General features: G+C 29.8%; 2 protein-coding genes and 1 non-coding gene across 3 annotated transcripts; 1 reads left to right on the top strand and 2 right to left on the bottom strand.

Annotated features, from left to right (window-relative positions):
* Window positions 1–3,835: 3,835 nt before the first annotated feature.
* Window positions 3,836–5,014, bottom strand: LOC125849939 (uncharacterized). The gene has a single exon (XM_049529887.1). It carries the CDS (start codon window positions 4,967–4,969, stop codon window positions 3,836–3,838), a length of 1,134 nt encoding a protein of 377 aa, XP_049385844.1. The 5' UTR covers window positions 4,970–5,014.
* Window positions 5,015–7,114: 2,100 nt separating this feature from the next.
* Window positions 7,115–8,406, top strand: LOC125849920 (uncharacterized). Its single transcript, XM_049529877.1, has 3 exons — window positions 7,115–7,514; window positions 7,599–7,970; window positions 8,315–8,406. The coding sequence occupies exons 1-3, from the start codon at window positions 7,115–7,117 to the stop codon at window positions 8,404–8,406; spliced, it is 864 nt and encodes a 287-aa protein (XP_049385834.1).
* Window positions 8,407–11,244: 2,838 nt separating this feature from the next.
* On the bottom strand, window positions 11,245–11,342 carry LOC125853988 (U6 spliceosomal RNA). Its single transcript, XR_007445288.1, has one exon. It is a non-coding gene; the product is annotated as a U6 spliceosomal RNA (small nuclear RNA).
* Window positions 11,343–15,925: the final 4,583 nt, after the last annotated feature.

The following is a 15,925-nucleotide window of genomic DNA, read 5'->3' as shown; positions in this document are numbered from 1 at the left end:
CGAAACGTGGACCAATGAGAGAGCTTTGATTCTTGATGTGAGTTTGGCCAATGAGATATATCAAAGTGGAAGAATTGGTGCCGTCAATTCAGGCTTATCCGACAATGAAACAGATGACGCTTGTTATCTTTTTGTCTAAAAAAAGAGCACGAGGGTTAAAGTTATTATATTCTTTTTTAATACTTTAAATAAAATTGAAATTATAGCTACCTAAAAAGATACTATTTGCTACTAATTTTCTTAGAAGTATTTGAAAATGTATAAGAAGATTATTGTCAGGAAAAAAATTGATGTAAAATAGAAATAATTTCAAAGTTTATTTCTTTTTTGAATTTAATACACTTGTTCAACATATTTATGTTTTTTTATTTTTATTGATTCAGACTATTTTCATTAAAGGAAAATTCAAATGTATTTCAAATTTCACATTGTAGTTTCCTGGTACTGTTAGTCAATCTTACATATGGATGGGCGAAATTATTTTCATTATATTCTTTTTGAGCTTTTGAATTGTACAGAAAGAACCAATCATTAATCTCTCTTAAGAAAATTGAAATAAATTAATGCAGGTAAATGGTATAAAATAACTTCTTGGTGTCTAGGGAAATATCGATCTTGTTCAAGTGGATGAATAGTGTGTCAACACGTGCGTAGAGCAATTGATGAGCATACTTTGATTCAACTTTTTCGGAATCGTACATCATCTGGTGTGACGTCTCACCAACATAAGCCGTCTAGATCCAAAGATATAGTTTCATTCAACTTTTCTTTACTATAACTTATTTATAGTCATTTCATTACAAAATTGATGTAACTCGTATGCTCTTAAATTACTTTGATAAATTCAACTACATCATATTACAGATAAACATTTGGTAACATATATTCCATATCCCGGCGAGAGCTGCAAGTTATTTCAAGTTAATAAGTTTTAAACTAAATAATTTATACATATTTATTGAATTTCTTATAATAAATATGAAAATTAAATTAAAATTATTAAATTAGATTGAATCCGTGTGCTCTTCTCTAATCCATCTAGCATCTAGGAGTGTGGAGAAATGGACAGCCAGTCATTTATTTATCTTTAAAATAAAGTTTTACTGGCCAACAGCATTAGAGTAATTGATACTCTACTTTGCACTTGAATACTAAAAAACGAATCTGTGAAAAGAAAAAACAGATCATATCATAGCATGTGAAAATAAAGAGGAATGTGGTGCCAACTTGCAGTAGACACAATATAGTGGACTCTAGTCAGGTCATAAACCACAAATATGGTAAAATATTTTATCTAACGTGCAATAAACTTGTGGCATCTAAGTAAAAAGATGCCACATTTTAACCGACACTAGTGATAAGTTGATAACAAATAACTGGAGTAACTTTTAAACTTTACAAAGTAATATCTAACCAGTCTTATTAATTTGTGAGGATATTATATTTAGACATTCGAATTAAATCTTATTTCGCTTCAAATTTTGTAAAATAAGAAATAGTATGTGTGTTTTCATTCATTTATTAGATAGTTAAGTTAACCAAATAAAACCCTAACCATTATCCATTTGAGGTTGAAGTGTATAATTAATGACATATTTTCTGGGGTTAAACTTCTAACTATTTACTAATAGAGAAATGAAAACATGTATAATTTTTTTCTTCAAAATTTGAATTAAAAGTATCTAATTGAAACACTTGATTAGAAGTTGAGGTGTTCGAATGGAATAGACTAATTCAAGTATTTAAATGGAATATCCTAATAAATTTAATGATGTATTAAGCATTTTAAAAAATGATGCAAAATTTTAACATGAAGGTGTGGCCATCCACTAATTTAAAGAAAATATGGAGAGTAGGGTGCCTGCCATATCTCAATTAAGGCTGTTGAAAGTGTTGAAGTGACGATTGAAGGCAGCAAAAATCTCATCTTCCTAAGAATAAAATACCCAAAATGTGGTTGAGAAATAGGTATCCTCCCATTCCTCTAATTAACAATACGATATTAAATTGGTCTTTTAGTTTATCTCCACTATATTTAATAATAAAAAAACTTATCAATTCAGAAAGAGATGACCTGCCCTATATATATTTTTTTTAATCTATTTGAAGTTTCTTCCTAGTTAATGTGATGAGAAAAGCTGAGGCAGCTAGCTATCTTTTTTTTTCCCTTGGGAAAAAAGTAAATAAATTTTATACATTTGGGGGCTAATTACATCTTATTCAGAAGTTTTCACAATTAAAAATATTCCAAATTTTTCATTGCTTTCAAATATGTTTCTTGATTGTCTGATACATTACAAATGATATCCGAGAGGGATATGGATGTATTCGAGAGGGTTAAGGATGATCGGAGAGGGAAATTTTGTAATTTATTTAAATAGTAGGAAATTTTAGAGATTATGTTATATTAAGTTGTGTATTTATGTAAAAAATATATATAAAAAAAAATAGAAGAACCAATTAGGGGGGTACAAAACCGAACCAAACCATAAACCGAGTCAAATCGGAAAAAAAAACTCGACTAATGGTTTGGGTTGACTTGATTTGGTATTGGAAAAAAAAAATCCGACCACACTTGATTTGATTTTAACTAAAAAAAGTCAACCCGAGACCAAACCAACCTGACGTTATATATATAATTTTTAAAATTTATTTAATACATTAAAGTATTTACTTTGACGTAATTTCTAACTATTACTTATACGTTTTCATAATTTTAATCTTTTAACATATTTTTTCAAGTTTTTTTAAACTTAGAATTTTGAATGGTCCAATAAATGTTATAGTTCATAGATATTACTCATAGTAGTAACTCTAATAAAGCTCAATTCAAAATCAAATCAATATTAATGCAAACAAAATAAATGAATTCAACACTAAGAATGACAATAATATTGTATATTTGTTCTTTAGTTTTACATTGGTTTAGACATTTAAAATACATAACCTAATTTATTTTTTCTCTTTAATGTTTAATCATGTAATTAATACTTATTAGACTTATTTTAGCATGATTTAGTACTTTTAAATTATGATCATTTTTCATTATGACTTATCAATTTGAAATATTTATTTTATGCATTTTCATTATTATTTTTTATTGAATATTTTAGTGTTAACACTCGTCATATTTTATGTTAATTTCTTAAGAAACACCTTAGATAGTTGTATTTTGGTTGAACTAAAGAAATATTTGGAGTACAAGTTAATTATATGTTTGTATGAATACTTTACCGGAAAAATCCAAAAACCCGAAAAAAATCTGAGATTTATTAGTGTGGTTTGATTTAAAAATTTAAATATGTGACACAAATGGTTTGGTTTGGTATTTGAAAAACCCAAAAAAAACCCGAGTTTTATTAGTTTGATTTGATTTATAAATTTAAAATTTTGACACAAATAATTTGATTTGATATTTGAAAAACTCGAACTAATCCGATCATGTACCCTAGAACGAATTATGGAAGGAACTTTTGGGTAATATAGTTGGATTCATGTTTTAAATTCCTACTGGGCCATTTAAATGGGTTAGTGAACAGTTGGACTCTTGCAACTACCTTTGGGCCTATAAGCCCTTAATATTCTGTACAGATAGTTTGATGGAAAACATCCACTTCTATGTGCCAATATAACAACAATTTGATGGAAATTTATATTTTGATCTACAACTTGAAACCTCTTTATTAAAGTATCATTAACATAAATAATTAAAAAAAATGTGTAGCATATATCTAGTTTAGAGGTAAAAGAAAAATGAAAGTTATAACAAAACTACCCATCTTCAATAATGCAACAGAATGTCACACATAAGATGGATAGATTTGCCTCGGTACATCTAGTGTCCGATACCAATCAACCTAAGAATGTTATTTTCAGGCCGCTTCCAATAGAATCCTTGCAAAATTACAGGCAGAATGTTGCACGATACAAGAACATAAATCAGCAACGCGTTCTTTCCCATCCATTTCAGTACTATGGTCCAGTATTTCGAATAGCCCCATACATCAACCATCACATACACTGCAGTAAACAGAAATCCAGCAGCACCAGCAGTAACACACATATAACTGAAAGAATACAAAGCCTTATTCAAATGCATCCCGAAGCAGTACTCACAAATTACGCCCAACAATACAAGAATAGAGGACGGTATCAACCATTGCTGAATTCTATGTTTATGATCTTTGAAATTGACAATAACGTGCCCGTAATGTAGACCAATAAAGCAAGTAACAATCGCCATTAATGAGCTCAATAGTCCTTCTGGATCGAATGGGGCTTGACACCAAGATGGAGCATTCGGAGGAAGGGGGCCGTTGCTAGGGGAATTGACACTACATTCTTTTAATCGTCCATAAATAGGCCTGGTATACAAATGTCGAATTCCCAGTATTTTTCGATTGATCATTCCAACAGCATTACACGCTGGCCCAGTATCTCCCCGTACACCACATTTCACTGAGAAAATCTCTGTTTTCGACGAAGAGATCTGATACTCCCAATCAGGTACATATAAACCGTAGAACAACGAAAGGTATATAACAGTAACCATTATAGTCATGGCACATTGAAGACGATATTTCTTCAGTAAAGATCGTCCTGAATTGACTCTAAAATTAGTAGCCTGAAGCCAAATTTCACATATTGATGCTACCAAAAATGATATTGCAATCCTCTGCAATATGCCCATCCATCTAATGTTCACGATATCTACACCATAAGTTAAATCTCCGAAACCATGAAAATAGCCTCCTTGAAGAAAGAGGCCAATGATGAAAAGCTTAATACCACGATAGATTGCTTTTCTAGTCGCGATCAGTCTACAGGACAAGTTTTTGTACGCGAGTGCAAGTGATATTCCAACAATGAAAAGGAAAAACGGCATGACAAAATCCGCCAGAGTTATACCATTCCACGGTGAATGATTAACAGAAGGATAAATTCCGCCAGCATATTCCACGAATATCATTAACACGACAGTGAGACCGCGAAAAATGTCTAGAGAAAGAAGACGGCCGCTTTGTGTTATACTGCAACCAGTCGATGTTGGTAGCGAATTAAAATTTTGGAATGACAGATCCACATTAACATTGTCCTTTGTTCCATCGCTGGTAATAATGTCAATCCTATGCGACATATTATTCTTTTCTCCGATAAGTCGATTAAATTCCATTTTTCTAATGAAATATAGCTTCGATTTTATGAAATCTCTAGGCGTATGTATACCGAGATAATACTTGTAAAATCGAAATCTCTAGGCGTATGTATACCGAGATAATACTTGTAAAATCAAAATCTCTAGGCGTATGTATACCGAGATAATACTTATATTTTGGAGCAATGCAACCGGAGAAAAATATGAAGAGGAGATCTTTTTGGATTTTTTCCTTCTAATACTTATTTGAAGGGAAGTCAATAATTCTAAAGTTGTCCAGAAAATAGGTAGGTGCCTAACGCCCATATTTATAGTAGTGTAAAACCTAGTTTAACTAGAATTAGAAAACTTATTTCTATATAATTTTCACTACAATCCTATTTAGATATTAATTAATTAGAGAAACTAAAAACATCAATTGTTAAACACTTGCGGTTTCCTAATCCAAACTTGAAAATAATTAAGCATATGTATACGTTCGACTTAACACATTATCGGAGAAATTTATGTATAAAATAATGTTAACTCATTAAACGAGTCTTGTAACTCGTGTTAATAATTGAGTATGATTTGTGATCATTTAGGTTCTAAATAAATTTAAATATTACTTTTAATTTTTTAAAATATTTTTTAGAAAATTTTGCAGATGTCATGTCATTAAATTGATATAAAAATTTTTATTTTTGGGAGTAATGATCATGAAAAAGCTAACTTGACAAAATAGAGTCACCATCTAAGTTACTAACTCTATTTCAATTTGTTGATTAATATACGTGATCTTAACATACATAATTACACACAAGTATTTAATGGGTAACTCCTGAAATATAAATGGAGTCTATATATTTACGAATTTCTAATTGAACGATTTGCAATTATTATGGTAAGAATAATTAAAATTAAAATTTTAAATTATTTACATATAAGGGACTCTCAAAAATTAATTTCATGTTCTTTGTTGTGCTCGTAATTAACTAGGAGTCTAGGACTCATAATATTGTTTCTCGATGAAAACGAAAGATCACACGTTTTTGGGTGTACTCTTGGATCGAAAAAACAAAATGCATCTTTATAAGTTTCTTTCTAACCCGAAAAAGATACTCTATCAATTTATCAACAATACTTACTATTCCTGTATTAATTTTGAGATCATTACGTAACTACAGTTGGATTTGCTTTAAAATGTCTTCTCATGCTTGACGGTTGCCAATCTTATCCAAATTTTCTTGGCTATTTATATTCGTATATCTTCCATTGTTGAGAATAAATAGGAACCAAAAATAAATATCAAGAAAACTCTTCCTCCTATAAAAAATCCGCCTATCATTAATACTACTCCAATGTAACACCAGTTTCCACTTTCCATGATGGAAAAGGAAGGTAAAAAAAGTGGGAGTGGGACCCACCTAAAAATATTTTGGAAAGTAGAAAAGAAATAGAAGATGGAAATGAGAAAAAGAACAGATTAATTTAAATTATTAACGCGCTGATGTGTAAGTGCAAAATACACTACAATTTGCCAAGTGAAGTCAGCATAAGATGTTTTAACCAATTTCTTCTTGTTTTTGTCTCCCTCAAAACTCCTCTACAGTTTTTCAACATCTCCTAGCAAGTCCTAGAAAACTTTTGCTTGTCCTGACACAAGTTCGATATGAAAATAAATTATGTTTCTTACTAGTTACGAAGATAAAAGTTATGAACTTGTTATACTTCGTAGTACATTATATTAATTATATTATGGTACAAAATATCTTCCTAATTTATTCTTTGGTACCAGGGGTATTTTTGGTCATTATTTGTTACTTAAAATGAGTAAGGAGTTTATAGGACCCAAATTACCCCCACCCTCCAGCCCCACCCTTCTTTATATATTGAAGCAATAATGTATTTTTTTTTATTGTCAAGTCTCCTATTCAGACTAAAACGGCGGCGCTACTTACCCCACTGTGGTAGGGCCCAATGTCGGAGCACAAAAAGGCCGCTCTATTCAAATACAAATCATGGTCTCCTGACATTCAACGTGAAGAAGTTTGGCTCAAACGCAAGAAGAAGCACTTTCAGCGTCTCGCCGCCGAACGCCGTTCATTGAGCCTCCTCACCGCCGAACGCCTTTCATTGAGCCTCAACGCCGATGAACTCCGTTACTTGAGCCTGAGCAACGGCGATGAACACCGTTCATTGAGGATCAACGCCGATGAACGGCGTTCATTGGGCCTCAGCGCTGATGAACGCCGCTCATTGAGGTTCATCGCTGATGAACTCCATTCAATGAGCTTGAGCAACGGCGATGAACGCCGTTCATTGAGCTTTATCGCTGATGAACTCCGTTCAATGAGCTTGAGCAACGGCGATGAACGCCGCTCATTGAGCTTCAACGCTGATGAACTCCGTTCAATGAGCCTGAGCAACGGCGATGAACGCCGTTCATTGAGCTTCAACGCTGATGAACTCCGTTCAATGAGCCTGAGCAACGCCGCTGAACGCCGTTCATTGAGCTTCAACGCTGATGAACTCCGTTCATTGAGCCTCAGCGCCGATGAACGCCGTTCATTGAGCCTCAGCGCCGATGAAGATTACCGTCGTTCAATGAGCATCACTAACGACGATCTCGATGAACTCCGTGCTTGTTTTGAATTAGGATTTGGATTCGATTCGAATTCTGATTTGGATCCGAAGCTTACCAAAGCTTTGCCCGCTTTGGAGCTTTATCATGCTGTGAATGAGTTATCTCGATCCTCTTCTTCGGTTTCGACGGTAACTTCTGACGGTGAAACTCCGTCATCTGCTGAAACCTCTGTCTCCATTGTTGAACCAGGTAAAATAAAATGAAATTTATCGACACCAAATTGCGCTAAAAAAATTTGAAGTTTATGAGTTTTCAAATTTCTTGACCTATACCTCATTTTGGTTTTAACTTTCCTTATACAACTATAAAATCTACCTAAAAATTAGTGTTTGTTCTTAATTAATTAAATATTTATATTTATTTAATAACTATCCTTATTATACAAATATAAAATCTACTTAAAATTTGATTTATAATTAAATATTTATATATATTAATGCTCCAATTACTTTCCTTATACAAATATTAAACGAAGTAAAACAAACAAATTACAATGATTTGAGCCGTGCTAATAATATGTTTTGTTTGTGAAGGTGCTGATCAGGAGACAATGAAGCTGAAGCTGAAACAATGGGCACAAGTTGTGGGTCTTTCAGTGCTTCCATCACCTTCTATCAATTACTAGTAGATTCAAAATTTAAAGTTATTAGTAATATTCGATTATCAGAATATTAAGTAGATGTTAAACTTTCTTGCGAGAGCGAGCAGGTGCAAACAAGATGTATTATGCATGTTGTTTTAATGCTCAGTTGAATAATAAATGGAACTGGATTCCTATTTACTCCATCTGTTTTTAATTAAAATTACTAGCTTCATCCGAACACAATATAACTGATACTATTATATATTTGCAAGTTTAGGGGTGAAAATTCATAAATAATAGTACTGTATATAATTAAAATTTGTCATGATTAGGTTAGTAAAATTAAATTACAGATTATTGTTATTTTGCCAATGATAACAGGTCAGATTTTAGTGACTGTACACTTACTGTAATTATATACAACAGGTGCAACATTAGCAAGGATATTGAGATATATTTCATTCGCAGAATTATTTTTTTTAAAGTATATATAGGTATATGTTGAGCCTTCTTTGGCCTCTTCATGTATTTATTTTTTATATTTTACTACTCCCTCCGTCCACAATTAATTGTCATGGTTTCCTTTTTTAGAGTCAAACAATAAGAACTTTGACCAACATTTTACAATGTATATTTTCATCATATTGATATACAAAAAATTGCAACTTATAGTACTTTTCGTATAGTTTTTGATTATCTAATTTTTTTTAAAAAAATATAGAATTAAAGTAATCTAATTTAACTTTAAAAATTAGTCAAATTGACTTTCGAAAAGCGCAACATGACAAATAAAAGTGGACAGAGAGAGTACTTTAATACTTATTTTATCTTATAATTAAGTATCGATTATTTTCAATTTATTTTCTAATGAGTAAGATGAATACTTGTTATAATAATTAGAGTAATACAACAAAAATGGTCATTTTATGTATGGCTTCTCAAAAGATATGTCAAGTCAGAAAACATGGATGGAGGGAGTATATAAATATTATAGGGTGAAATCAAATGTTACGTTGGATGCAAATTAGGAAAATGCATATAGAAGTTAAGTCTGATGTTACAATTAAAGACACTAACAAAAAATCGAAATAATTAATTTTAGGAAGCATGAATATTAAGAGGCTATATTAAATTAAATATATTCTTTCCAATTTATATAAACACAAATTTTCTTTAAACGTTGTAAGAATCACGTGAGATTGCAAGTAAGATCATCAATAAGTTCATGGTAATTAAGCCGCTATGATTAGTATTCTGTCTTTTCATTAATTATATAAGTATAAATAACTGAAAGTTTAAACTAACCTTCTTTTTTAAGAAAAAATATAAATTTAAAAGTATTCTTATAAAGGAATGGCGGATCGAATATAAAAGTTTTGAAAAAGGTATGTATCATAAGAAGTAAAATTAATATTAATCAGAACATATTAAAATTTTGATTTAACGAAAAATACTTATAAATCAAAAAAGTTGTATATGACCAATTTAATCATGATTTTGGCTTATAGCCTTATAAACACTCAATTTATAATCACTTTGTGTTTATCAAACACGTCAATAAATTAAACCATATCTTATAAGCTAAACCAAATACCTCCAACTACAAACTCATCTTCCTTACCAAATTCCAACTACTTTTGGCTGTCTATTTCAATTTCACGAAGACACTTTGTGAAAAGAAATAAATTAAAGAGAAATAAAGGTGTTTGAGTTCACGATAGAGTTTATTGTTCATTACTAAAATATCATTATATTCTCATTAAAATTTTCATCGAAAATAATATTCAGTGATTATTTTACAAAATAATTAAATTAAATTAATAAAAAACTTATTTTCACATGAAAAAATTAAGAAGCTTCTTGGTGTTCTACTGAAATACTGTTTTTATCATACGCTTTTTCAGTAAGTTATAGATTTCTTGAAAAAGAAAGATATTTTATTTATTTTATCATATAAATTTTTATTAATTCACAATTGAGAAAATCTCTATTTTTAATGCTTGTTGTAGCCCACTTTTTATTAAAGTGAAGTAGTAAAATTTTAGATTCCAACACTAAAATGAAGACAATATCTCATTGGCGAAGGGATATGTTTTTTAAAAAAAAAAAAAAATTGCATGGAACACCTCTAAAAACATGTGATATATTATATTTATAGCGTGGATATTAGCAATAATCACGTGTAACGTAACATGGTGATGGACCAATTATTATTTTAATCAGTTCAATGAAGTACATTCTTTTACTTATGCATCCAAAAACATTATTACTGAAGTCTATATTCTTTTAACATATTGTGATATGAACCATTTTAGGACAAGTTATATGATATTCTAAAAGGTCTCGAACAGTATCATGTGATACTTTTTTCTTTTCTTATTGGATGTTTTAAAAGTATGATATATTTTTATATTTAGTTTAAAGATGAATTTAAAATTATTTGATTTTTATTAAGATAATGACCATATAAATAAATTATGATTTATTTTTAGATTATATATTTTTAGAATCTTTTATTTTGATTTTTAGAAGGCATCACTTCTATAGAGTACTGGTGAGGCTAATTATATAGTATGTTGTATAGGACATAACGATAGCCAGTTAAGAATTTTCATGTTTAGAAGATAATGTGTGGGTTAGGAGGGATAAGATTAGAGTGAGGACATCCGGGATAAGAAACGAGCTAGCGACCTCTAAAATGGTGTATAATTAGATGAGAAAAGCGAGACTGAGATGATTTGAATATGTGATCAAGAGCATAAGCGAATTTAGGATTTCAAGTCTCTGGGTGCCAAGTAGGTTCATTGGTTAAATCAATTTTAGGCTTCAGTCGAATTATTCGTCTTTTCGATCTATGACAAATATGAACAACAATAAGATGACAATTTATGTATTATATATACTACAAATTCTTTGCGCATGGGTCATGCTAATCTTCTCTGCATTGTTTCAATTTTATCAGATGTCTCAAACAGAGCAAAAGTTTATCATTTTAATTTAGATGCTCTTATTGAAAATCGAATTCAAGACCGACAACGGAAGATTTTTTCTCACGTAATATTTGGAAAAACTCATTTTAGCTCAATTGGTTGACTATTTGAACTCTCACCTTACCATTTTCCCTTCCCTTCCCTACCTCCATATATAAATACAAATTTGCACCCCACATTTGATTGAGATCATAAAGTAAACAAAGTTAAAACTTTCAATTATACTATAAATATCATAAATATTCATCATTCATTTATAACTGTGCTTGACAAGTTTTCATATTTTGAAAATGATCAATGACGATATCATTGCTTGTATCACGTTTTAAGTAACACGCTAGTCAAATATACTTATAAATTACTACTCCATATTAAGACAACTATTAGAAACAAACAAAAAAATAATGTGCCACTGTCATATTAAGGGAGCAAGTTAAAATGGCAAATTAAAAAACTGTCAGGGCCTCAGCGAAATTCAACCTCGCAACCTTCGTGTTAGAATATGACCCTTAGCCAGCCGCACCACAAGGCCTTACGTTTAGTAGTTGTAATTATATTGTAGATATATACCTATATATACTAGAGTTTCCGTTGAATCCCGTGGGTGGCGTGGCACCCCACGAACCTTACTAGATCCGCCCCGATTCAAGAGAGAGGTGAAAAAAACCTAATGATGAGGTGTGAGAGGTTGACGATGGTGAGTTCAAGGAGCTGGAGTAAAGGTAGACCAAAGAAACATTGGAGAAAGGTAATTAATTAGACAAATATATTTAACCCACTAAAGACATGACCTTAGATATATAAGATAATTTGGAGGTCGCAATTTAGGTTAGAAGGTTAATATGTTTGAGCACTGTCTCACTTTCCTACGAGTTAAGGTTGGTGGTAGTTTGACGCTCTGTACCTGTTTCTCCTTTATATTGGTAGTATTAACAATGTTGCTTAGTACTTCTCTATCCTGCGTTATGTTGCTATCGACTCATGTGTTCTGATTATCGTAAATATTTTATTGTTTTTATTGCTTCTTTTTACTGTATGTTGATATTTTCTTTAGTATTTAGTATATCTTTTTTTATACTATTTGATATGTGTTATTTAAGTTAGAATTGTTTCTAAAATAATTTTTCTATTATTGTTAGGTGAGAATAAGTTCTCCGTCTTAATTTATTTTTTAAGTATGTTTTAAAAAGAATAACTTAATTCTGTCTAATAATAACACTTTAAACATCTATTTTACTTTAATAAAATAATAATTTTTAAATTTTTTTTTATTATATTTAATATCAAATTAAATTATCTCATATGAATTAGGAGAGAACATAGATAAATGAAATAATCTAAAACTGAGACGGAACTAACTTGCTCCGCCACCAGATTTTTTTTTTTTTTCCTTTTCATTTCACTATCCAAACAACAAATAAAAATTTGGGGGACCCACATATTCGTTATTTGAACATATTAAAAAGTAGTCCTGGGCTACAATTATTATTATTTTTTTTTTAAAAAAAAAAACAAACTAAAATATCTCAGAATTGTAGTGTAAGATATTTTCGAATTAGAGTTTGGTGATTAATCATTATTTGGACATGTAATCATGATAAGCATCTCTACGACCAGTGGCGTAGCCACGTGGTGGTAAGGGTGTCCAATTCGAAAAAAATAATCATATATACAAGTAAAATGATACACGAAATAATTAAATAACATATTTTGGACACCCTTAACATAACAAGCTGCTATTTCTGGATATTTTTTGTGAAATTTCTGACTCCACCACTATATACGACTGAGTTTTGTTTATTTATTATAAAAAAATAATTACGTAAAGGTTTACACTTTATAATTAAGACGCATGAATTAATAAAATATCTTATATGGAAATGGGAACATATAATAATGTCCCACCAATTGTAATTGAATATTTTTTTTTCTTCTGATATCATCATCATGTCTACCGCATATATTTTAGTTATATATCACTTTTTGGATAAGAGATCAGCACAAAAATACTACTATAAAATATATAATAAAAATAGTTTTCGAGGATTGTAGTATTATTTTATCTTATATTAAAGATAAAATAATTTTTTTGAAATAACTAATTTCCAAATTGCTTGTTCTTCAATCAAACGAACTGTTAGTATTTAATTTTATGTTGGAGGAGGGGCTACGTCAATTTCTTAAATAAATGGGAAAATGACAAAATAAATGATTTACATACACAAAATGTTTAGGCTAAATCCTATTATCACAGATTACTTTTGTAAATTATTTTCCAAGAATTTATCTATGGTGTCCTTTCTTAGTTGTTGCACACAAAGAAGATGGATTGTGTAGCAAAACCTAAATAGTTTTGGAATAATGGCATAGTTATTATGTTGTTAAATGTAATTGAATTTTGAGGGTTTATCTTGAAGTCATTTCCACATTAAAAGCTAAAATCAGTCATGGAAAGAACTTAATTATACACTAGGCAATTACTTGGGGTTATCAGAAATTTAAAATTGATCACGTGTAGAGGATGAAATTCAGAAAAGTGGAACAAGAAAGATAAAGACAATCAGATAGTGAATGATAACAAGAGATTTGAAACCTTCAAAGTGACAATGCAATGTTTGCAAAGCAAAGTACGATACAACAAAATATAAGGAGCAAACTTAACTGAATAATTTCCATAAGTTAGTTAAGAAGTAGTTAAAACTAGCCGCATGATTTTCAGAAGTTATTTAGAAAGTAGTTAACATGTGGATTAGGAAAACAGATTAACAAGATAAAAAAAAAACATAGTTTGTTCATTTAGCTCATTATCATGAAGATGAAAAGAATATTGTTTAATCTATTCTGAATTTTTGTATATCTACCTGCATGATTATTGATTAGCAAGCTTTAAATAATGAGAATTTCTATTCAAAGAGGACCGACTTAATGTATATATCTTTGAGCTTAATATAAATGAGACACGTGACAATAAAAAAAGCAATGTACAGCCGTACAGTTGCAATGGTCCAAAAATTGAAGTTCATTCAAAGAATATTTTAGAATACGAGAAATTGAACATGAAATATGCAGAGAAAGAAAAATTAAAATAAATAACAAAAATAATATAGGAAAATAACAACAAAGTACGAAAATTCAAATTGCATCAACAATAAATCTATTTATTTCGAATTAAAAAGACCATGTTGGGTTGCATATATTATTTTAAATAATTTGATCACCTAATTGCACCATATATGAATTAAAATATCTGAATCATATTAGGAGTTGTAGCGTAAAATATTTTTGAGCTATAATTCGTTGATAAATAGTTATTTTATTTGAAAGTGTAAGCATAATTTTTCCAAACACCTGTATGGTTGAGTTCTATTAATCATAATTTCCCAAACATCATCTATATGATTGGGTTTTATGAATCTTAATTCAAAATAGAAATAGACATGTAATCACAATTTTTTCGACACTTGAGAGATGAATAATATTGGATCGATTTGAATTCAAAAGAATTAAATGAATTAATTATATATACACATGATATATTTTAATTATATTTTCTTTATCAGATAATTAGTGAAGGATTAAATAATTACCCCCTCAAACTATCCAATAGCAATTTGCAATTAAATAAATGATTAAGTCACGTGCTTTGCTTAATTTATTCTAGAATAGTTTGTCAAAATTGACCGTAGACTAATTACTAGTTACATTAAACAATTTTTAAATATTATAAAAAGCGCCAAAAATAAAATAAAATTGCAATCAACTTTTTCCTTTCAAATCAAATAACATTGCATTCAGATCAGTACTAATAATATGTGAGAGAATTTATTTGCTGAAAAGTACGTGTTAACTCCCTCCGTCTTAATCGATTTGTACTAAGGAAAATGACATAATTAAGAGGGATAAAACAACTAAAATAAATCTAATTATATTATACAAATATATGTCACGGAAACAACCTTAAAATATCTAATTAGATATTTATCTCATTTCTTAATATCGTTTATAAGAGCGATTCAAATAAATTGGTGATTTGAAGACAAAATTAAATGAAAACCTTAAATTTTTTCTTAAAAAAATCTATTCTTTAGAATGCAAAATTGTTAATAATTTTTTTAAAATTATTTTCTTTTAATAATTTATGAAACACACAAATGTGATTAATAATTGGTTATCTTACCTTCCTTTTGGTACGTTTTTAAAATATTTTTATTTTGTAACTTCTTAATTCTAATTTTCACTTAATATATTTAAAATTGTAAAATTAAATAACATTTTATAATATTCTATATATTTTTAACTCGTGATCATAAGATTCACAAATAAATTAAAATGGAAGGAGTAGTATTTCTGAATAATTTCTGTCAACGGTATTATCGTACGGTTATCTGGTATTTGACGCAGTGACCAGCAAACTCTTATTAGCTGTCAGCCTGTCACGCACATGGCGCGTGTTCAGCACTTCCCAATTCCAAAATACCCACACGCGATTTCGCTCGCTTCCTAGAAAAAATATCTGGTTGACATTTCTGTAAGATATTATCAACCACTGCTGACCTGGCAAAAAGCCAAAA

This window comes from Solanum stenotomum, chromosome 1 (assembly GCF_019186545.1).
Source record: "Solanum stenotomum isolate F172 chromosome 1, ASM1918654v1, whole genome shotgun sequence".
In the NCBI taxonomy this organism is placed as follows: Eukaryota; Viridiplantae; Streptophyta; class Magnoliopsida; order Solanales; family Solanaceae; genus Solanum; species Solanum stenotomum.
The sequence above is the reverse complement of the archived record's forward strand: the minus strand, read 5'-3'. Positions and strand labels throughout refer to the sequence as shown.

Bases quoted from the DNA above. Each gene is read 5' to 3' on its own strand.
- LOC125849920 (XM_049529877.1), top strand. From the start codon at position 7,115: ATGTCGGAGCACAAAAAGGCCGCTCTATTCAAATACAAATCATGGTCT. The intron at 7,515-7,598 runs GCTCATTGAGCT...GCTTCAACGCTG, and splicing joins GAGCAACGGCGATGAACGCC to ATGAACTCCGTTCAATGAGC. The intron at 7,971-8,314 runs GTAAAATAAAAT...TTGTTTGTGAAG, and splicing joins TGTCTCCATTGTTGAACCAG to GTGCTGATCAGGAGACAATG.
- LOC125849939 (XM_049529887.1), bottom strand. From the start codon at position 4,969: ATGATATTCGTGGAATATGCTGGCGGAATTTATCCTTCTGTTAATCAT.